Below are 23,696 nucleotides of genomic sequence, written 5' to 3'. Positions count from 1 at the left end.
TTCTTGTTTTAATGGTATTTTTTTTAGTAATAAGATATACTGCTAAACTTCATCTTCGTTGATAAACACTATTTATTACTATTTATAATATGTTCTTATATAAAACTTAGTTCTAAACAAATAGATAAATATTTTGCATGTTGTATGACCTATTCATGAAGATCAGTTTTATTAGTCCAATAAAATAATATCACTATCATTGCTATTTGCATTTCCATTTATGTCTTACATCCTATGAACAAAAAGCAAAAATATCTGTATCAACGTGGATTATATTGCCTAAACCACTGAGTCTGTCATCACTATACATTTGCATACAGCGATTCGTTTTCTAAATGGTCCTTGATACACTTGTAGCAATATTCATACTGATCCTGTGAAAAAAGATAATATACCAGGTATTAATGAAATCCCATTTGATTGATGCAGGACGCTGAAGATTTGTTATATAAAAAATGGCTTAAAAGGAACAAAAAAAAAGTTTGTTTAACCAAATATAACCGAATTAATATGTATGTATTGGCCTGAGAACCCAGTTATCTCGTAGTGAATTTCTTTTGAACGATAAATGAAAATTGATGCGCTTTTTCAATAATTCCTAACTGTGTGTTGTTCTGCTTTTGGGACAAATTATATCACACTATAGAAAACTTCATTAGCTATTAGTCAAAATATGGACAACATTATGTTTATAGGGGTCTTGAAATCCATTGGAAGTTTCTAAAAAGCTAATGTGTAAACTTTCAAGCTGGACCAAATCACTACTTTAATTCAAAATTCATAACCCCAATTTTCTGCAATGTAATTAGATTCCTCTACTTGCTATTTGATGCATAAAATATGAAGAAATAAATTTCAAAAGTGTATACAAAAAAGTAACACACCGTCAAGACTAGGAACTAAATTCGTGGACAACGAAATTCAAAGGCCGATAACTGTGTTCCCGGTCATATTAGTAATCAGTTTTGTCTACCATTGTTCTGGAAAATATGATTTGTTTTGAGAAGTCTGCAAATGTTTCTATGCATCATCATTCAGGCAACAACACAATCAGCACTAAAATTTTGTAATTATACTTAACGTACTTTCGAAACATATTTCGCATTTAAGATACGCTGACTTAATAGTAATCTATTGAAAACTTACAAAATTCATAAGAAATTCCGGTCGTCTAACTTGTATTGTTCTAACCACTTGAAACAAATCAATCTCATCATCTATAGCTAGTTTTTCTAAGATCAGTCGTAGAGCAACAAATATCCCACTTTTACTACAGCCATCGCTGAAATATAACGTTGGTGTTTCAATGTCACTATCGTAAAAACGATTAGAGTAACAAGAACATGTAAACACTGTAACAACTTCTTCAACTACCTGATGTTTATTATATTAAATCAAAACAATATAATTATTTGCATGAATGTCCTTTTTATTTCTAACAAAACAACCAATATTCCATTGTGTGGCACTTAAATTTCATAATTATAGAACGAGTCAAACTGAATCATAAAAGTTTTTCAAATACTTTAGTGCTTTCCCGCAATATATGTTTAATCAACGCTTGCAGATTTAAGAGAATATATATCCATAACAGCTGTACTTGAAAAAATACCTTTTGGAATTTAACAACTACGAACTTGTTTGTCTTTTACCGTGTTTTATTTGAGTGTCAGTGATGAGTTTGTTTTATAGATAAAACGTGTCTCTAGTGTACACAATTTTTTCTCCTGTTAAAAATGCTTTACACAAGTCATTTTTTAACACTTATATCTTGCATTTATATTGACACAGTGTAGAACTTTATTATTTTTTTTACATTTACACATTGTGACTTAGTCTGAGAGTTGTCTCATTTGCACTTATAATATATCTTCTTATTTGTATTTTATATGAATGTGAGCTAATAGAGAGAAATATGTTGTCATAGGTTAATAAAAAAGACATTATTAATTCCAGACTTAAAATTTGAACCAGTACAGATCTGTATGTCATACGCAGCCTTTAAGTCATCACTGCAAACACGTTAACTGTATTATTTCCATACTTTTTGACAACTTAATTGATCTGTATGTAGTAAAATAGGTAAGACACATACGAAAGTTATTTTCTACTCAACAGCCAAACCATCTACAAATAAATCGATGTGCTGAACATAAAAAGTAAAATCACAATAATACTTAACTCCGAGGAAAACTCAAAACGGAAAGTCCCTAATCACACACTTTAATATCGTAGACATAACAAGTGGTAACATTGCCATAGTAACATGAGTAAGTCAGTGTAATTGTTGTCTAGATCAAAATAGCTCTTCAAGACTATAATTGACCCTATTAAAACTGAAAATATTTCCTACAGCATATCATAAGTGATATGTTTTATATAATCGATCAGACATCTAACTTTTATCAAACACATTTATCGTTCAATGTCATCAAAAATACAACAGTTTAAAAACAACGATATACAAAGTCTATGTCTAAAACTTTTTCCACGCACCTGCAAACAACAGTAATTGGTCCTTTGATTTCTTCCCAGCAGTCGTTAACATTTTTCAGAAGATCTAGTATAATGTTCAAAGGGAGCATATTATCACTTGTTCCATTTGATTCGTTTGGTGTAAAAACAGTAATTTTCCTCTCACCTTGATTCTGAAGAAAATATAATTGCATTGCTAAAGAACAATAGCGAGGTCTTATAAAAACAAATTGAGGTCCAAATAAAACAAATTATCATATGAGTATATTTGTATAACAGAAATACCAATTAGATAAAGTCCATACAAAAAGACAAATTCAAACGTTAGTTATCAACAAAAAGAGTGCAAAAAAAAAACCAATTGTCATATTAATAACTAGGTACAGACATTTTTCGTTGGTCCCCCGTTTGTTGGAAACATTTATTATTTGTAATTATACAGAGAATCGGTAAATCATGACTTTAGCGGGGTCCCTCTTATGCAGTTAGTACCATCTTTCCCCATTCATGACAGTTTGTGGATCCGACAAGAGAGAGGGAGAGTTATTGTTGCTTACTCTGCAACAATTAGCCGTACGCATTTGTCACCCCATGGATTGTTTAAAAAACATATATGACGTTTGATTGTACGACAGCTGATAAGTGTAATGCAAAAAATGCCTACTGTAACAATCACGTTTTAAACTCTTTTCGGTTTTTACGCATTATCATTTTTGTTTTATGTAATTGTGGACCTTCAAATAAAAATTTGTAAATACATATTCACCTCATGTCTCAATGTAAGCTGCAGCTCATCTGGATTGCATACGTTTTCTTGCACAATAGAAAATTGGTCAAACTCCAGCACTTCATGTTGTCCTAACCACAAAGGAGCGTTCTAACAGATAAACAATTTAATATTTTTAACCACTTTTTTTTATCAATACATAGACAAAAAATATATTTTCATGTATTAAATGAAAAGTTATATAACACATGAAAGATACCAGGCTGTGGTCGATTTGATATAGCGTAGTATACACATTGAAAAAAAGGTTTTTAATATCTTCGATATTATTTTCAAACGTGATTGTTAATCAACGATTTCATATCTATTATTTTCAAAATGTTTGATTGAATATTTTCTTTTTCTGGTTATTGTCCAAGTGACGGTTGAGATATGTGACCTGACACACTTATGTGACAGAAAAACCTACTTTACTTTTAATATACTACTCGAAAAAGTATCCTTGAATTATCAAACTGCATCTGACTGATTATATGCCGTAGTCAAGTAAGATTAGCATACCATGTTTAACTCGTCTAATAAAACAACTATGTTTGATTGATGATCATAAACCATTGTCCAGAAATCAACAACAGTTTTCTCTAGAGGACATTGTGTAACTAAAAGCTTACTATTCTCTTCGTATCCCTGTAAATAAACCAGTTACATTAGTTATCAATTAAATGTTATAAAACGGAGAAATTTATTTTTCCATATTAACCATAAGTTTGGACAATAATAATATATCAGTTTTTGTAAAATGACAGTAAGAGACTGTTTGTGAAAAATGTAAGAAGTCTTATGTTGGATTGATACAAGAAAAAAAACCTCGTGTTTTCCTACCTATTTATGTCGAAAATGTTTTAAATACCGTATTTTACTTTAAATATGCACAGATAAGAAAAACTAAATATTAATTTTATAATTAAATGATTGTATGGTTCTGGTTTCCTTGTGCATGACAAATACTTGTTTGAATCTTTGAATATATATTTATATGTTCATGAGTTGACAAAACGTTTGCATATTATAGTACTAATCCGCCTTTTATTTATTTAAGAACTTGGACATTGAGTTTAAATATATATAAAGTTTGACAAAATTAGAACTTACGGGAACAATCACTGCGTTGATGTAATCATTACGTGTTTTACCATATGACATTAAATACGGTCTATACTTGTCATCTAAAAACGAAACAAAATATAAATATTACATTTCGATTTCGAAAATACAGTTATGCTGAAATGTTTTTGATTTAGATACAAGTTAGTTGGTTCTTATTCAACATTTTGATGTGTATAAAGCCAAAGACACTAATTGAATTACTTTCTAATCTATATGGTAAATTTAACACAATTTTAGGAATTTTGGTCCTTAATGCTCTTCAACTTCGTACTTTATTGGCCTTTTAAACTTTTTGGATTCGAGCGTCACTGATGTGTCTTTTGTAGACGAAACGCGCGTCTGGCGTATTCTAAATTTAGTCCTGGTATCTATGATGAGTTTATTGATTAGAAAATAAAAAATATAACATTTGTCAAGTGTGTTGTTCGTGCACTTGAAAGTAAACGCGTGTTCCCTTTTTGCGTTAACTGATTTTGTCAATTATAAAATAAACTTTGTGTACATTAGTTCACTTTATATTTTGTCTAAATATTTTAATCTAATATTCTAATAATAAAGAACGTATGACTACTTACGTGGAAATATTTTCTTTGCCGCATTTTTATGAATATTTTCTTTTGATGTTGCAGCAGTATATGCTGATTGAGGATATATAGGTCGTAGGGTTTCTAATCTCTAAAATTAGCAAACAAATCAATGACAAGAAAGAATTGATATATGGTCCAAAGTTCTGGCACAGGACATTACATAAAAGCAATCAATACCCATCCATTATTACGTCGTAGTTTCAAGAGGACACAATAACTGCTTGGTTTAGATTTAAAGCAAAAGATATGGTTTCAATAAAGGATAACATTAAAACCATTAATGTCATTTCACTAAACGCACATTTTTCCAATTAGTGTTTCTTAAGTGATGCAGTTCTTTATGTATATAGAAAGGTGATTGTTGGTGAACATAATTCGTTGTCACCGTATGTTTCAATTTATCCCAATGCGGTAGCCAATTTTGAATTAATTCACTACACGTTATCCAACCCATTCAAAATGAAAAAGTATACCTGGAATTCTACTTTATACATATTCTGATTTCGTGGTACAGTTTTATGTTCTTGATCCGAGATGTATTTACAGAAATCATTCTTCGGAATAGCCGTTTCTGGTACAGTAAACAGTTCTAATAAGGCTTTAAAGACCGCTTCGTATTGTTCCTGCAATTTTGATTGAGCAGATTTAAACATAACAATTTACAAAGAATCAATTGTAAAAGAAGTTACATTTATATTACAAACGTATTATCAACAATTTGTTTTTTCGTGAGCGCATATAATTGCACAATTGTTAACAACGATTTTTTTGGTCTCTGCAAACGCGGGTTGTACCAACAATTTAAACAGTCTAGTTCAAATAGAGTCCTTATCAATGATTCCTTTATTTATGTAAACAGTCATATTATTAGTCTAATTACACTCATAGCTAACTATATAAGAACGATTGCTTTATGACTATGCATGAGAGCATAACGATTATTCGCGTTTCTTACTACTAATGTAAGTTTCATAATTTGATTAATTTAAAATATTCTGTTTTTCTAGATATAGTAGCAATCACATGCACGGTACATGCAGGTATTGTACCAGATACGCATTTCGAGAAATCATGTACACTGCATGCATCTTCAGCTACGTTTGGGGTTAAAAAAAATCAATACCGTATAGCTCTTCGGACACAATACTAAATTTTTATTATTTGTGAATCTTGCTTGCCAGTTTACGTTATTGCTTTGTTTCCTTTGATACTGAGACAGCTATATATGAGTAGATCTAATGGATCAAAGGGTATTAGATTAAGAACATTAAACATTTTCTTTAAAGAATGCTGGATAACATAGAAAACGTTACATTTGTAGGTTAAACCAATTTAGTTGATGGAGTCTTCCATAGCCCTGATTTATGATCACGTTTGGCTGAATATGTTTCTGCCTATTTTTGATTTGGCTCAGAAATGTTTTTTAGGCACTTTTCTGCGTGACTGATTTCTGATTGTTTCTGTAATTATTAAATACATCCTATTTTTCTATCAACTGTTAATGTGATTATTTTGACTACATTTAATTGTAACGCTGTGCGGACAAAACAAATCAATAAAAACACAATTAATTTGTTTTCAACAACACTTTAAATAAGGCTGGAATAATGCTTCGAATGTTATACATGCCAATTAAATTTTGTTCCAATGAGATCAGAGCCTATTGTATTATCCTAAATCATAAACGTGGAATGCTTATGCCCAATGCATCAACGTTCCTAACTTCATAATTCAAGTGATTTAAGTGTTGCATGTTAGGATACAAAAACAATCAATAGCGCATGTAGGAGTAGCAATAAGGAATTATAGGTCTGTCTCTCAAACTTTAGTACAACATGTACAAATATCACTTTTTTTACATCAATTATACTTACATATGTTTGAACCATATTCATTCTGTCTTTCCTCATCATCTCGATACATTCCATAACATTTATGTAACCAACGTTATTGCCATTTTCATACAAAGCATCAATAGCTATAAATGTTCCAGTTCTTCCAACACCAGCGCTATAGAATAGAGAAACAACTACAATGTACTTGTATAACTGCAGAAATCATTATCATTTTATTAAAACATAAAAAGGACGTTTTTCCTTTTAATTTTACACAGGAAGAATTGAAAATGCATTGTGTTAGTAATGTTTTGAAAGCAGTTTTTGGTGTCTTGTGTACTATTATTTGTCTATTTGTCTTTTTTTGTTAGTCATGGCGTTGCCAGTTTATTTTCGGTCTATGAGTTTGAATGCCCCTCTAGTATCTTCCGTACATGTTTTCAAAATTACTTTGTCTGTACCATGTCAGGAATATAACAGTTGTTATCTATTTGTTTCATGTGTATGAGCTTTTTATTTACAATTGATTAGGGACTTACCGATTTGAATTTTGCTCGCTGTTCAGTATATTTGTGACTAAACTGTTCGATATTGCATTGTAAAAAATATTCTAGTTGTGAATACAATTTCTTTATTGAGAGACAGCAATTGAAATATATTTTCTAAGATATTTAATGAAGAAATTTTTATTTTAAATTACAATATAAAAAAGAAGATGCGGTATTATTTCCAATGAGACAACTGCCCGCAAGAGACCAAAATGACACAGAAATTAACACCTATAGGTCACCGTACGGCCTTCAACAATGAACAAAGCCCATACCGCATAGTCAGCTATAAAATGCCCCGATAAGACAATGTAAAACAATTCAAACGAGAAAACTAACGGCCTTATTTATTTTAAAAAAAATATCTGCTTTCTTAAACATACCTACAATGCACAACCATTGGACCATTTTGGTAACGTTTTTCAATCTTTACTTTTCTGTAAAAACTGACTAATTTAATGCTGTCAGGAACACCATGGTCAGGCCATTGTGTGAAATGAAAATGGTGAATTTTTCTTTCCTTTTCATTCTATAATAGAAAATATTGATATCATCCGAGCTGCAATTATTATTTTTTACTTTGATATTAACTATAGCATCACTTTAATCATGTTCATGGTTTCCAGATTTAAAAAGCAAAAGTGTCCAAAGTAAAGAGAAAAAGCAAAGCATTACAAAAAATAAAATCAAAACAGACTGAGTAAGAAATATTAGACTTTAAGGAGGAATAGGCAATTTATTAACCCCCTTAAAAGAAAATTGCAGATTGGGTTTGTCACCAAAATAATCAATCTTTAGTTATTAAATACAACTTTTCATTTGTCACTCTTTTTTGTATGCTCTTATAATTAATCACTTATCAATCCGTTTAAGACTTTACATATATATTCTTAAAACCCGAAATATTATAATAGGTTACTGACATGCGTTTGATTATTGTTGATTTCTATCCAACGCAGCTTTTTAGTAACCATACACCAATCAAATGGGTAATTTAAGAAACAGTGTAATGCACATTTGTCATAGCATTGTCATATTCATGGATAATTAAATTACCGTGTCGTTTTTGTTCAACACTGTTAATAACCTGTACACATAAACTGTATGTTTTCTTTCCTCCTTCATGGTTACTATATAGTTGTTTACTGCCAGAGGTTTTGTAACTGATTTAGGCCAGTATTGGGCACATTTTGTCTGAAAACGAATGAAATAGACATCAATTTACAAACAAGCTCAGAGCATGGCAATACAAGAGTTTGAATATCACTTTTCTCAGTGGTGCAGTTGAATCAGTTGACCGTCATATGGAACAGCTTTTCCCAAATGAGGACGAATTTATTGTAGTAATCGCAACCCATTCCTCTCTCCCTCCAAATATGAATAACCGAATAAGCCTTTATCACTGGGTTTGTACAAGCATGAGCAAGATCACAGGTGCCATATGTTGAGCAAAAATATAGTATCTTTCCGCAACACCTAAGTTCAACCTTTTTTTCGCCTGGGTTCGTGTTTATCAGCCTTTAGTTTTCGGTGTTGTGTTTTGTATACTGTGGTTTGTCTTTTTTTCTGTTTTCAACTCAATTTTTATGTCCAATTAGTGTATCACTTTTAACGTTCGATAATATAGTTGTTTCGTCGTAATTATAAAAGTTAAACATGACTAAAAAATCTTGTTAACGAATAGGTATTCTACATGTTCTAGTTGTGAGTATCCAGTCAGCAATGATTTTACACAATTATTTAATGATCAATTACACAGAAATAAATTCCATTATCTTTGCACATTTTTTTGAGCCTAAAAGATAAGATAAATGTACCATGCAGAAAAATTATGACTTGGTAGTTTGTTACCTTTTGATTTTCTTTTAACTGTGTGACCATCACTACTTTTCCAACTTTTTCTTGCCAGATCATATGCCAGAAATCTCTCAGTGTCTCGTTTTTCGGACCTTTATTTTAGAAAAATCATAATATCAATTTTTGTATGTTAATTCATTGTATCAATAAGGACAAAAATACTTTCAGAGACTAGTTCTAATGTAAGCGCTGGTTTTTTTGCCCTGTCTATGAGAAAAAACATGCAGAAGCCAATATGTGTAATACATCCTTGGCTTTTAAATTGTTGTATGTGTGTCTCCAATAAAGGTAGATTATTAGCAAACATGCGGACACACCAAATTTACAAAGCTCACTTTACATCTTGATTACAGTTTATAGCGGCAAGTTATTATGCCATGAAGTGAATTCATAAGTTGCTCTACATTTCTTGTGCAGGTACAAACAAATTCTTGGATACATGTTACTCAACCATTAGAGTTTCTTGTACACATGGACAGAACTATACAAATGTTGAATACTATTTCAATGATAAAACCCACTGTAAGTGCAACTGACTTTTGATTTCATATTGAAACATGCATCAAACATAGAAAATATAACACAAACCTTGTGCTGCTATGTATGCCTTTTCTTTTTCATAGTTCTGAAATGGAACAAGAAGAGGAAGTTGAAAATAATAGTTAGTGTTATTTGTCATATTTACATTACAAATTTGAAAATCGTTCAGAATTAATCACTCGTGAACATGCAATAATTTCTTTTAGGTCACGAGCAATACGATTGGTATTACTTGTACAGTAGAAATATTTGGTTCGAACCCAAACTAGCATTAAATGAAGTGTTTGGTTTTCTGACTGGTATTGAATGTTATCGACAATTTTTCTAACTGCCTTACTGACAAAGGAGATGACTTGATACTCGAAAATACACGGCAATAACATCATATGTATGTCAGTGCAGCACCAAGACGGGAAATTCAATCAAAAGTTATACAACCGACAAACTATCTAACGTTGTGTTGCTTGTACATTTACAAGTATCTTCACTTATTATTTCGTTTTCGTTAAATTAACCCTCCACCTTCAATACAAAAAAAAATTAAACCCCCAAAAATACCCCCAAAACAATTAACACAAATTGCCGATGAATAGAGTAATTGTGTTTCCCTAATTTGATACTGAGTTCATCAGTTCGAATATCATCTCGATCTAGTGGGCTCGCCTTATTTTTTTGCTGACAGAAGTTTATGGATTGTCGATATTGAATTAGCAATCCTAAAAAAATCTAGAAATGAATTTGCGTTTTCACAATATTTCAAACTGTAGACACATTGTTAATAAGACTTACACTTTTAAAACTCTAGATTCAAGTTGACAACACTCGCCAATTAAAATATTAGAATACAAAACATTTGTCAAAACTTACATCGATATAACTAGCATTTATATACTCATGCGCCGTGTCCCCCTTCAAAACAACTCTTGAATGATCATCTATAACAAATATATTTGCTATTAAGGATGTCAATATAAAAAATTGATACAAATATAAAAAATGTATAATTAAATACTTCTTAAGAATACAAATCAAACGTTAAACATTCATATTTTAACTTTGTCTTGTCGATTCAAAAATGTAAAGTTTTACTTACAGAGTGCAATTTGATATTTAAGTTTGAAAGTAGATACAATTAGGAATAGTTTTGGTTAATAAGACACGCATGACAAACAATGCATGATTGAATGTAACTCTGTACATGTTTAAACTATAAAAAAATCTTCCAAATTCAAATCCTTATCATTTACTGAGTTTCTGTATCATAACAGTTATATAACATGTATAATGCACAGTATACATATGTTATATTATAAAATATAACAACAACTAAGTAAAAATTAGGAGATTTGCTGTGTTACATACATGGCCATAGAGACAGAAAACGGTTTTTGACTTTATTTTCTTCTTTTGAACCTTCAACGTGTGGATAAAGAAGTCCTTTTTGTAAAATCTAAAAATAAAACAATAAAGTTGTGTTTAATCAAACTACAGCTTTTAACACTCAGCAGTAGGCACTTCACTTTTCTGTTGACAATAATTATCAATGATATGGTCATATTAATAATTCAACTGTTTGTAAAATTAGGATTTATTCCGAAATACTTTCTTTCCAAGCTTAAGGTTTAGGATACCTTAGTTTTATATGAAAAAATCTTTCGGAATATTGGATACTCGATGCTCTTTTTTTATTTTATTAGGTCAATTTTAACTTTTTGATTCGAGAGTTAATGACAAATCTTTTGAATCCTGTTATCAATGATTTGTTTTGTTTTATTATGATTACGTCAAATTTTTATTATTTTCCAATTTTCATCGATATTCAATTTAGTAATAGATTCATCATGAAGAGTATGGTCAAAAATTCAAGCTTTTACATTCCTAAAATATAAGTTAAACAAAACAATAAAAAAAACCAACGCAAATCATAATCTTGTAGCGTATAACGTTTTGATTAGCAGACAAAAATGTAACCGTCTCATCAAACGTTTTAAAATGTGCAAAACTCACTGCATACTCTTTCTTGAAATCCTCGTCTTTTTGTTTTTCATGTATAGCAACCTTCAGATCTTCAATCATTATCTTGTATTTCAAAACGCTAAGTACATTACCGTACACGTTCACATCATCGATTTTGACTATTTGTGATTCAGTTTCTTCGCTGTCTGCCAGGGAAGGAGTATCATCTTTTGTCTTTGCTATACTATCTATATTAGCGTAGTTATGGTTATTACTCGTTTTCTTGCTTGTATCTATATATTAAATAAAAGTGATTAATTCAAATTTATCAGTTTATCTCAAATGTGCATATAGAAATGGTTTCATTGGTCTGAATTAAACAATACATATGTTTAGGTCTCGTATGAAACCTAAAATCAATTACAACCAGTTTCTAATATCAGGAACGGGCACGTTTTAAACGTGAATAATAAAATTTTAGTATAACAATATACAACGCAAATAAAAGAAACAAACCACAAACAGTATGAACACCATGTATATTTCCTGCGCTATATATGATGTATACTTCACATCCATTGGTTTGATTAACATTTGATTTACACATTGAACGCACTACAGTATTATTGTTTATTAAATGTAAACGATAAGTCTTGTTGTGGTTTAAGGTGAAGATAGTTAAATTTAAAAGCTCATAATTATGAGCTTGCTCACCGAAAGAAGTCTCAGTTATTGATGATTTCCGGTCCAATTTTCTATCTTTTGTCGATGTTAACCTGCGTCTGTTAATAAAATCAAACTATATGCATAAGTGAAGTTGTGAATGTCAAGGACAACTGAAAAAAAAAACATATGTCATTCATAAATTAAAAGAAGGGAACACACAGAAAAGACAACTAATATTACCGTTCCTGACAATGAAAATTTCGTCTTAATAAATGTCTAAGCTGGGTTTTTTTTCAAAAATACTATTAGTCAATAAACTAATGCAGAATATATGGAAGGGACAATCAAAATCCATGTCTGTAAGAATATAGACAACACAATGACAGATTTCCAAAAAACAGTACAATTATTTTCATGCTTTTACTTTAAAACTAAAATGTTGCCCTTTGAAACTAACATAATACCATAAGCCATGCCAACTCAGATAACTAGTTTAACGGTACCACGATTACTGTACTTTAAGATGTCGATTGATTTACTTATTTTCATTTTTGATTGATGTAAAATTGAACATCTGAAAATTATTGTTTTTATATAATCTTCTAAGTCAAAATTGAAATGTCAAATCAATGAAGTTTTTGTTTGACCTACCCTATAGCAGTCATATATAGTTGTGAGTGTATGTAATCACATTGTTTGCTCCTAAAATAAATCGCAACAGTCAATATGTCATGTTAAGTTTTATAGTTATAATTTCCAACGGTTCGATAGTATAGTGAAAAATTATTGTAATAACGGTACTAGTGAATACTATTGATACGGGTACTTATGTACACGTATACACATACATGTATCACGTGATACTGATATTTAGCGGGAATATTTTCCCTTGTTGGTCACTTCTAGCCAAGCATCAGACTGGACAACAGTGAAATATGACGGACCCCGGTTTAGATAATTCAGTAAAGCAAGTTATTGTCCAAGAAGTACAAAATGCAGTATCTGTCTCACAACAAGGTACTCTTAACCAAATCACCGCTTTGATAGATAACAGGCTATCCACATTCCAGGGAAATATCCAGCAGTCTCAGCGAGATATCAGTCAATCCCAGATGTCAAAGATTGAGTCGACTTTGTCGGAGAATTATACTTTCCAACGGAAGGGGAACGAAAACCAGTACAAGCACGAGATTAAAGTCCTGACGAAGTTAACGGAGGCAAAATCACAGTTAGACGGACCAGATTTATCCGTAGAATCCATTCATCAAGCTAGAGACAAGATTGTTGAAGGTATGGCAATTGTAAGAGACAGACAAAAACTCATTAAACTCGTTGATTCATCCGAATTGGGTTGGAGAGTCGTGAAGGAGTACACAACTAATCCAGTTGCCGACGACTCCGAAGATGAAAAGAAAATGATAAGAGCGCATAACAGAGCTGAACGTAGGAGCAATTCAGACAAGCTAAAAAAGTCAACGAAGACGGTCAGGAAAGTGCCCTATTCCACCAAAGAAAGAGATCCAACCCCAACTTGGAGAACAGGAAGATGTTTCAATTGTGGCAACAAGGGCCATTGGGCGAATGATTGTCCGGAGAAGAAAGATAAGATAAGTATATTTAAAAATTTTGAATATACTAATTTGTATTATAATATGAAAAAATGTTATATTGGTCAAGCTGAAAATTCATTCAATGCAAATGTAAACAAAGTAGAAGATAAACATACGATAGAAATTACTCAATCGACACCAAGTGTCATTGGTGATCACTTTTTACTAGAAGTTGATATACCTGTCTCGCCAGTAGATAAATTGAGGTCAAAATTACATGAATGGAAAGCTATTACTACTAGTACACATATTATTGATGTTATTGAAAACGGCTATAAGTTACCGTTAAAAACGGAACCAGAGGTTAAGCATTTGAAAAATAACAGATCATCTTTAAACAATGCAGAATTTATTGTTGAAGAAATTCACAAGCTTCTTCAAAAAAGGTGCATTTCTGAAGTTTATTCGAAACCAACTGTAATAAATCCGCTTACAGTAGCATTTAATAAAAATAAACCAAGACTAGTACTAGATTGTAGGCATTTGAATCCACATCTGTTTAAATTTAGATACAAGTACGAGAATTCTAAGATAGCAAGAGATCTCTTTCAAAGAGGAGATTATTTATTTAGTTTCGATATTAGATCTGCATATCACCATTTGGAAATCTCAGATATTCACAGAACTTTCTTAGGTTTTGCTTTGAATTTTGATGGTAATACGAGATATTTCGTTTTCAATGTTCTTCCATTTGGTATATCAACTGCAGGGTACATATTTACAAAAGTACTTAGAGAAGTAGTTAAACATTTGCGATCTGAAGGCAAAAGGATAATAATGTTTCTAGACGATGGGTTAGGTGGAGATAGCAATTTTTAGAAATGCATAGAGAGCAGTCAAATAGTTAAATATAAACTTGAAAATTTGGGTTTTTTGATTGCACATGAGAAGTGTTTTTGGTTACCAAGCCAGAGATTAAAATGGCTAGTGTATACTTGGGATACAAATATAGGTAAAATATTCGTTAATGAAGATAGAGTTATGAAAACTGAGAAAAAGATTAAATTTTCAATAGAAGAAACAAACGAAGGGGTAGAAATATTTGGATCTAGATTTTTAGCTAGCATTGTTGGTCAGTTGATATCTATGCAGATAGTCATTGGTGACTTAGTTAGATTGAACACTAGATACCTTTATGATTGTATCATGGTAGAGCAAGTTTGGATGCACCAGTCAAGATTTGCAAAAAAGCAATTAATGAAATACATTTTTGGTCTATTTCATTGCAAAAACTCAATAATGCTGGAGTCGACATTTGTAAAGTCGATCAGTTAGATATTGTTGATATAGAAATGTTTTGTGACGCCTCAGATGTAGGCTTTGGTGGTTATTTAACCTCAGATTTGAATGCAAAACTTTTTTGCAAGGAAATGTCCGGAAACTGGACAGAACGAGAAAGGAACGAAAGTTCCACATGGCGCGAATTAGAATGCGTCAATAGGTTTGTACAAACTTTTGATAATACATTTAGTGACAAAACCGTCAAAATTTATACAGACAATCAAAACGTACCTCACATATTGAGAGTAGGAAGTAAGAAACAGAAGTTACAAGATATAGCTATTGACATTAAACAAACTTGTGTTGATAGCAATATAAACATAATTACACAATGGGTTCCGAGAGAGAACAACACACACGCAGACAAGCTCAGTCGACACACTGATCACGATGATTGTGCTATTCATTCTGATATATTTGATGAAATCAATAGCTTATGGGGTCCATATACAATAGACAGATTCGCCACACACTATAATACACAGTGTGAACGATTTAACTCTAAAATATGGTATCCCGGTACGGAAGCAGTTGACGCATGTAGTCAAAACTGGAACACAGAAACAAATTGGTTAGTTCCACCACCATCACTCATTTCCATGGTCGTACGCAAAATAGAAAACGACAAAGCCAACAGCATGCTTGTTATACCGGAATTGAAATCAGCTCCATTTTGGCCATTGCTATTCGCATCGAATAATCTCATCAAATTTATTAAAGGCACAAAGTTTTTACCAAAACAGCACTCAGTCGTTAAAGGTTGTGGTAAAAATGGCGTATTTGGTGAACGTATTCTGAGATTTCATATGTTAGCAATTAAACTAGAATTTTAATGTGATCAATATTATTTGCAGGTTTAAGATTGGAACAAAACGCCCAGGCTGCCATAGACAACAGTGGTATATCCCCGGACAACAAACTTAGGAATTTAGCCAACAAGATGTCCAGCTTTATTGTGGAATCCAAAGCCGAAAATACCAGTAAAAAGTACTTTTATGGTTTCAAACGATGGAAAACTTTTATTAATGAACACAACATGTCAGAATTACCTGCTAACCCAGTTCATGTCGCACTTTATTTGACATATCTTATTGACAAACATTGTTCTCCCAGTGTGATAGACTCCGCTGTATATTCTATCAAATGGGCCCATGAGCTAAATGGCTTCAATGATCCTACTAACAATTCGTATGTTAATCACTGACCGAATCTGTAAAACGTTTGAACGGTAGACCAGTAGTCAAAAAGGATCCAATTAACAATACTATTCTTATTGATTTATGTTCATTCTACGAAAGTTCAGAAGATTTATTGATAGTTCGTGATTTGACCTTGATTTTGATAGGTTATTCAGGGTTTTTGCATTACGATGAACTTAGTTCTTTAAAATGTAAAGATATCACAGTTTTCGATGATTATTTAGAGATACACATTTCACGTAGTAAAACTGATCAATACCGACAGGGTAATAAAATTTTGATTTCGATAGGTAGAACTTTAGCTTGTCCATTCAAAATGTACAATAGCCACGACTCCGTGATGAAGGCCGTACTTTAACCTATAATGGTTTACTTTTTAAATTGTTATTTGGATGGAGAGTTGTCTCATTGGCACTCACACCACATCTTCCTATATCTATAATAGATATATTAAGTTAGCTAGTCTAGATGAGAAATCTGATTTATTTGTTTTTAGACCTATATTTAGATCTAAGGGTATAGCAAAATTGATACATAAGAATAAGAAGATGAGTTACACATCAGCTAAAGAGAATATTGTAAAAAGAATAAGAATTGTCGCCCCTTATCTTAATCTAGGTTTACGTTCTCTTCGTTCAGGCGGTGCTACCGCTGCTGCCCAGTCTGATGTGAACGAAAGGTGCATTAAGAGACACGGGAGGTGGAAGTCCGACACGAGTAAGGACGGGTACATAGATGATACATTCGAAAAGAGAAGGTCAGTTTCACAAACACTTGGGTTGTAAACTGAACTGTGCCCGCCCTTTCTTTGTGTTTCTAGTATTGCTGGGCTATCGGCTATATATAGTATTTTAGTATTTACTGATATGCCTAGAAATAGTATTTAGTAAAGTTGATACTTATAATTTCCAACGGTTCGATAGTATAGTGGGAAATTATTGTAATAACGGTACTAGTGAATACTATTGATACGGGTACTTATGTACACGTATATACATACATGTATCACGTGATACTGATATTTAGCGGGAATATTTTCCCTTGTTGGTCACTTCTAGCCAAGCATCAGACTGGACAACAGTGAAATAAATTTCATGTTCAATTGAATTGTTATTCTAATTTGTATTTAGTAGGGATTTTTATTTTACTATAAAGTAACTTGATTTATTATTTCTTATAGTATATTTGATCATATTTAGTCAGTTATATACAGTCCAAGTGAACCTCCCGAAACGGTCTTCCGAGCATTTGGGTTTAGACACAGGTTTCCAAAATTGTCCACTTTATTTAAAATGTAGTCTTTTGACTGCAGTTTAAATGGAGTTTGAACCGAGGTAACTCGTTTTTGTTGGTTTTTCCTGGCCGGCCGGATCGTTGATGACAGAGCCCATATTTTTGAACACAATTTACTGGTTTTTCTAAAGAATTCCTTATGATAGTTTATTTATAGTGCATTGATACTTATGCTTCATGTATATTGTGTATATATATCATATTTATATTAATAAAATATATGGTCTACCAGTATTGCTGGGCTATCGGCTATATATAGTATTTTAGTATTTATTGATATGCCTAGAAATAGTATTTAGTAAAGTTGATACGTCCATATATTCATGGAATATGTTTCGAATAATGAAGTTTCAAATAGTCAATATTTATGAATTGAGAATACAAACATTTCAGTTGACTGGATACCTTTATTGCTGCCTATAATGTTAATGAAGAGCGTTAACATCTGATCTGATTACAAATAAATAGCAACTCTTATAAATCGTATTCCCAAAATCAAGAAATTAAACGTATGAAACTTATAAAGCGTTGTTTTCAATTTCATCAAATAAAAAATAATGATGAATAAACCCGACTGTTACATTAGCTGTTGTATTTTATCCATTGTTTTCAAGACAATACGTAGAACAATAACAGTAATACATAATTTATGCTGGTAACGAATGCTTTTCAACGGATAAGTATAATATCTTCCAAGAACAATGCAACTAACCTGTAAATGATGAACACCACAACTATAAGCAGTATAAGTATGACTGCAGTAGCACCTCCTCCGATTGTGGCAGCGTAAGGAAGATGTTCTTTTTGTAATTCAGCTATCGCTTAAAAGTAAAATAAATCGTCAGTCATTTTAACATGTTCAAGCAAAATATCCCTCCCCCATAACAAAAAAAAACGCAAAATATTTTAGCTTATTACGCAGCTATTGTTCTGAAGTCAATAAAACGATTTGAAGTTATCATTTAAATACTCCCAAATCGATACAACCATTAACAATCATCCGGTGTATTATTTGTAACTCAGACTGGACCACAAAAGAATGCAGTTTGTTTCAGTGCGGTTTTCAAAAAAGAGGTAGTATAGCCAAAGTCAACACATTTGCTTACTGTTAGATATAATCCATATGATGTTGAACGTGTACTGGTTGATATCTAAATTTTTAATAGAAAACATTTTTTTATGTTGTTAAAGCCTTTGGACTGGTTGTCAGTATTCAATGTAGCTATTCTCATATCTATATTATGTGGGGTTTTATTGTTGTGATAACAAACATCAGAGCACTACAACCTTTTTAAATGGTTCAGAAGAAATTGCATACAGAAAAAACCCAATAATTTTGAATATTTAAAATGTATGGCAAGCCTTTAATACTCTGACAATGTTTAAATATAAATCGAATGTATACAAGGCAAAATGCACGGATACAAGTCACAGCAAACAAATATATAGGTTTTAAATAAGTTAAATATAACGACTAAATATAAAGATCAATTTCATACCTTCTTCGCATGTTTCACCATGCCACCCCTTTTGGCATCCACCAGATGGACATATTCCGTTTAACCGACTACATGGTTCAATTAAACAATAACACTGCCCTGTGCAGTTGTAACCAAAATACCAATCTTCACAGGCTACAAATTAAAATGGAAAACATTATTTATCCTAAAATAACAATGGCTATTCATTTAAAATGTACAGTAAGTTTACCGTTTTCTGTATCTTCAAATGTGCACGTACTAGATACTAATACAGCCAACATCAACTCAATTACCATCATGTTAAAAGCTGAATAATTTAATAGACCTTTAATGATTGTGTATTCTATTCGTCGGAAGTTATTTCAACAATTAATGTGTAAAACTATGCAAGCATATTGTACATAAGAAATAATATATGGGACGAAATGTTCACCAGCATTGAAATGACGGAGTACTAGTGGTAATAGAATTATCAAAATCTAATATATTTCTACATGCTGTCTGTGATATGCAGGTCACAAGAATATAATGTCTACCAATAGACCCATGAAGTAAGCAGTTATTTATACAAGCTTCTGAAAGTTATGGCTGTATTTGATTCCGGGTCCGAAATGTTTCTTAGAGGAATGTATCGATTTGAGGACGTTGACAAAGTGGACCAACTTGACCATTTTGATTATTTACTCGCAGTACATACAAAGAATTTTCGTGTACAACTGATAAACTACTTCTCGAGAAGATACATACACATATTAAGCGTTCGCTAAAATTCAACATTACAGTTTATCTTTTCGACACAATATTGCTTTACAAATCGGACAACATCTTAAACGTATCGTATATAAACCTTTCATTCACAATGTTGTTTTATTTTTAAGCTATGGTTTTGAAAACATGTTAATGAAGAAATACAACACGCATTTACAAATATCATTAATATCAAGTTAAGCAATGCAATGAAAACAATAAATTGTATTCATTATTGGGGTAGCCTTTTTGTTTTGAAACCGTTGTAAACAAGAATGTGTCCATCGTACACCGATGCCTCACTCGCACTATCATTTTCTTTGTTCAGTAGACCGAAAAAAATGGGAAACAAACTCTAATCTAGCATTACAATTAAAAAGATCATATCATCAAGGAACATGTGTACTTAGTTTCAAGTTGATTGGACTTTATCAAAAACTACTTCGACCAAACACTTTAACCTGAATCAGGACAGACGAACGAACGAACGAACGAACGAACAAACTAACAAACGAACGAACAAACGGACAGACGAACGAACAGACACACAGATCAGAAATCATAATGCATGAAACATTATATCGTATCTGGGGCATAAAAAACATTTCTAACAATATATTCTTATTTTCCTACCCGTTCGAAAAAGTCAAAACCGTAACTGTAATAAAACGGAAGCTGGAGATAAAAAGGGTCGATGGACTGACATATAGGAGGACGTAACAAGCGAAATGAATATTGAAAACTAATCAAAAATACAAAGCTGACAATTTCAATTTAAACTCAAAGGTGTCAACATCATACTTAAAAGTGGCACTAGAACCAAATCTTCGATGGGAAGGCAAAAAAAAAGTTAATGGCAGTAAACCTGAAAATTCTAAAAATTCAATACTGAACGTACTTCTGTTGCAATACTCATCTACCAGATAACCTAGTTCACATCCAGTGGTGTTATAACATAATCCTTCAATGACTTCACAACTATTTGATATACAGCCATCACATGAACTATCACAGTTCCGTCCAAAATGACCCTCATTACATCCTGAAATGTTTGTTATATTAATATAGATTAGCATTTGTTAAAATCTATATCAAGTCAAAGTAGAACAATGCCTTGTCTTTAATTTATAATTTTGAATTCTCATTCTAAATTTCTTCTTTTTTCGAAGACAATATAAAGGAGTACTCGAGACTATCAATGATTTAGTTCATTAATACACGCAGTTTCTTTTACATTTATGGCACACACTATTCTTGCTAAGTTGAAATGGCAAGTCATCGACATGATATATAACGATAAACGTCGGTGGAGATATTCGGAATTATCAGTTCATACTCAAAGTGCGGTACCTTGTTGACGTTATTAGTCATAGTTAGTTAGATAAGACATACAATAGTGTGTCAGGTAAACGACAAGCAATGGTTTTTACTTTGATTTAAAATGTTAATTGTTAAGTAAGTTCGAACATATGAAAACCCATCTCATACCTTCTGTACATGATTCACCTTGCCATCCCTTTTTACAGCCCCCTTCTGGACACTTTCCTGTAAACCGGTTGCATGGTCCAGTCAAACAATAACATTTTCTTGTGCAGTTTGTACCAAAATACCAATCATCGCAGGCTTTAAAATAGAAAACTCATCATAGTATATCAACATGATCAATGTTACATGATCATGCATGTTCACTTTATTTATAGGTGCGAACCTGACACGACAACTGATTCAACAGATTAAAAAAATCGATTAAAATCGGGACAAGTAAAAACACAAATTGCATGACCGATATGATCTGTTTCTGTGAATTCACACACGAAGTTTTGAAGTCTTATACATGTTGTTTGTTAGCGGAATAGTCTTTTGATAAGTAAAATTGTTGTTGTATTACTTGTCTTTTTTAAAAATTAAAGTACTAAAAACTATAAAAGTATTTACATGATGATTGGTACATGCATATATCAGTATATGCTTACCGTATAAAACACACCTGGTTTCGCAACGTTTTTGAGTGTCACAAGATTCTTCATTTGATATTAAATATGATTTGAATTTCGCAATTAAATTTCAAGTTTTGAACATAGGTAATGACTGTTGTCTTTTTTTTTTTTGGGGGGGGGGGGGGGGGTGTCTCATTAGGGGGTTCGGATCCCGGATCCCGCTTACTGTTTTGTCATTTTCCCGTATCCCGCTTAAATTTTGTACGTAAGGAGTTTTAATGTTTTTGTAATTTCCCGTGTCCCGCTAAGCCTCATTTCCCGTTTTCACGGCACGATAATTTGACATTCACGCTTACACAAAATCGGCAATCCTGCGTCACGCTTAGACCACAATGAGACCCACTTTTGCATTAATCTATAATCAGAATCTGTATTTAAGCAACAGTATTTTCTTGTATGACTTACAGAAACTCAAATGAATAATTCCTGTTTTTTCAAAAATCGACAGGATGAATGTTTATTAAGGGGACAACATGTCTATTAGCAGAGATACTAACCTAGCTTCTTAAATCAGCATAAACATACAAATTTGTTGAAATAAATATGATGTTTCAATGACAAATGTAAAACATAATTATTTTTCTCTTTCATACATAAATATTCTAATGGGTAGATGCTGGTTTCATCAAACCCTGACAAGCAGTAAGATTGGTTGAAAGAGTTCTATAATTATCTTTTATAAGATTGTATTCATATTTTCCGTAAATTTTATCATAAGGACTAGCTATTTTGTCTCATTATTACGATAGGCAGAACGAAATAACCAATTATGTTATAAATCCTCTGTTTATCAGATTTCAACTAAGTCAGGGTTTTCAAGATGAGTGTTTTACATATTTCGCATAGCATTCTCTTAATATAGACAGTTAGTTCCGCTGTCCCATGTAATATTGTTCGACATGTCGCGCGATCGCCTGTTTTGTAACTCAATGTTTAAAGTAAAATATATTTAATTTTTAATTATACATCATTTGGTTTTACGCTATTCGCACGAGGATTTAATGAAGAGTATTTGCAACACTCATTCAAAAATATAAGCAAAGCCTTTTCAGAGAACATCAGATGTCTTATTTTGATGAACAATGCATATAATATATAAAAAAAAAGTATGCTTGCAAACACTATTTATGTTGGTCTTATTTGGTTATTTTTAGTTTAGGGTTATATGAAATCGTGTTCATATTATAGACATTATTGAAATGAATAGCATTATAGATTTTTGTCACTTCAAAAACAGATAAACAACAGTATACAGAACAGCATATAAAAATATCTTACAACTCATTTAGCTTTTCTTTATTCGTCAATATTAAGCGCTTAAGAACGAACGTCTAGCTACATTAAAAGGGTAGATAGACTGACACAGAGCAAAGTGTATCAAAGCACGACTATGTATAAATACTACATGGTACGTACTGTTGTTGCAGTATTCTGTAAAGTAATAACCAAGTTTACATTCAGTGGTGTTTGAACATAATCCATCAGTGGCTTCACAGGTATTTGATATACATCCTACACATGAATCATTACAGTTTCGTCCAAATTTACCTTCGTCACACCCTGCAATGTTCGTTATATTCGACTAAATAAGTATTTATTTATTGTATTCAATTAATATCAAAACAAATAAGTCTTTCACCTAGTATTGTGATTAAGCACATGGGTCGTCTAAAATTTGGATTAAAAAATGTATATACATATACTGCATATATAAGTCGTAGTATGATCAT

General features: G+C 31.8%; 1 protein-coding gene across 1 annotated transcript in view; it reads right to left on the bottom strand.

Moving 5' to 3' along the window:
- Window positions 1-27: 27 nt before the first annotated feature.
- The window catches only part of LOC134680742 (uncharacterized), a 44,751-nt gene continuing 21,082 nt past the window's right edge, over window positions 28-23,696 (bottom strand). The window contains exons 12-33 of the mRNA XM_063539951.1: window positions 23,383-23,526; window positions 21,458-21,592; window positions 20,868-21,011; window positions 19,241-19,375; window positions 18,454-18,562; window positions 12,407-12,474; window positions 11,744-11,985; window positions 11,099-11,186; window positions 10,604-10,671; window positions 9,785-9,821; window positions 9,191-9,288; window positions 8,396-8,533; window positions 7,723-7,868; window positions 6,831-6,966; window positions 5,430-5,579; window positions 4,945-5,044; window positions 4,355-4,428; window positions 3,764-3,889; window positions 3,242-3,352; window positions 2,497-2,648; window positions 1,147-1,282; window positions 28-374 (exon numbers count right to left, since the gene is read on the bottom strand). Of these exons, the coding sequence (XP_063396021.1) occupies window positions 303-374; window positions 1,147-1,282; window positions 2,497-2,648; window positions 3,242-3,352; window positions 3,764-3,889; window positions 4,355-4,428; window positions 4,945-5,044; window positions 5,430-5,579; window positions 6,831-6,966; window positions 7,723-7,868; window positions 8,396-8,533; window positions 9,191-9,288; window positions 9,785-9,821; window positions 10,604-10,671; window positions 11,099-11,186; window positions 11,744-11,985; window positions 12,407-12,474; window positions 18,454-18,562; window positions 19,241-19,375; window positions 20,868-21,011; window positions 21,458-21,592; window positions 23,383-23,526 (2,609 nt within the window). The 3' untranslated portion in view covers window positions 28-302. The remainder of the gene's footprint in view (window positions 375-1,146; window positions 1,283-2,496; window positions 2,649-3,241; window positions 3,353-3,763; window positions 3,890-4,354; window positions 4,429-4,944; window positions 5,045-5,429; window positions 5,580-6,830; window positions 6,967-7,722; window positions 7,869-8,395; window positions 8,534-9,190; window positions 9,289-9,784; window positions 9,822-10,603; window positions 10,672-11,098; window positions 11,187-11,743; window positions 11,986-12,406; window positions 12,475-18,453; window positions 18,563-19,240; window positions 19,376-20,867; window positions 21,012-21,457; window positions 21,593-23,382; window positions 23,527-23,696) is intronic.

This window comes from Mytilus trossulus, chromosome 1 (genome assembly GCF_036588685.1).
Source record: "Mytilus trossulus isolate FHL-02 chromosome 1, PNRI_Mtr1.1.1.hap1, whole genome shotgun sequence".
Lineage (NCBI taxonomy): Eukaryota > Metazoa > Mollusca > Bivalvia > Mytilida > Mytilidae > Mytilus > Mytilus trossulus.
The sequence above is the reverse complement of the archived record's forward strand: the minus strand, read 5'-3'. Positions and strand labels throughout refer to the sequence as shown.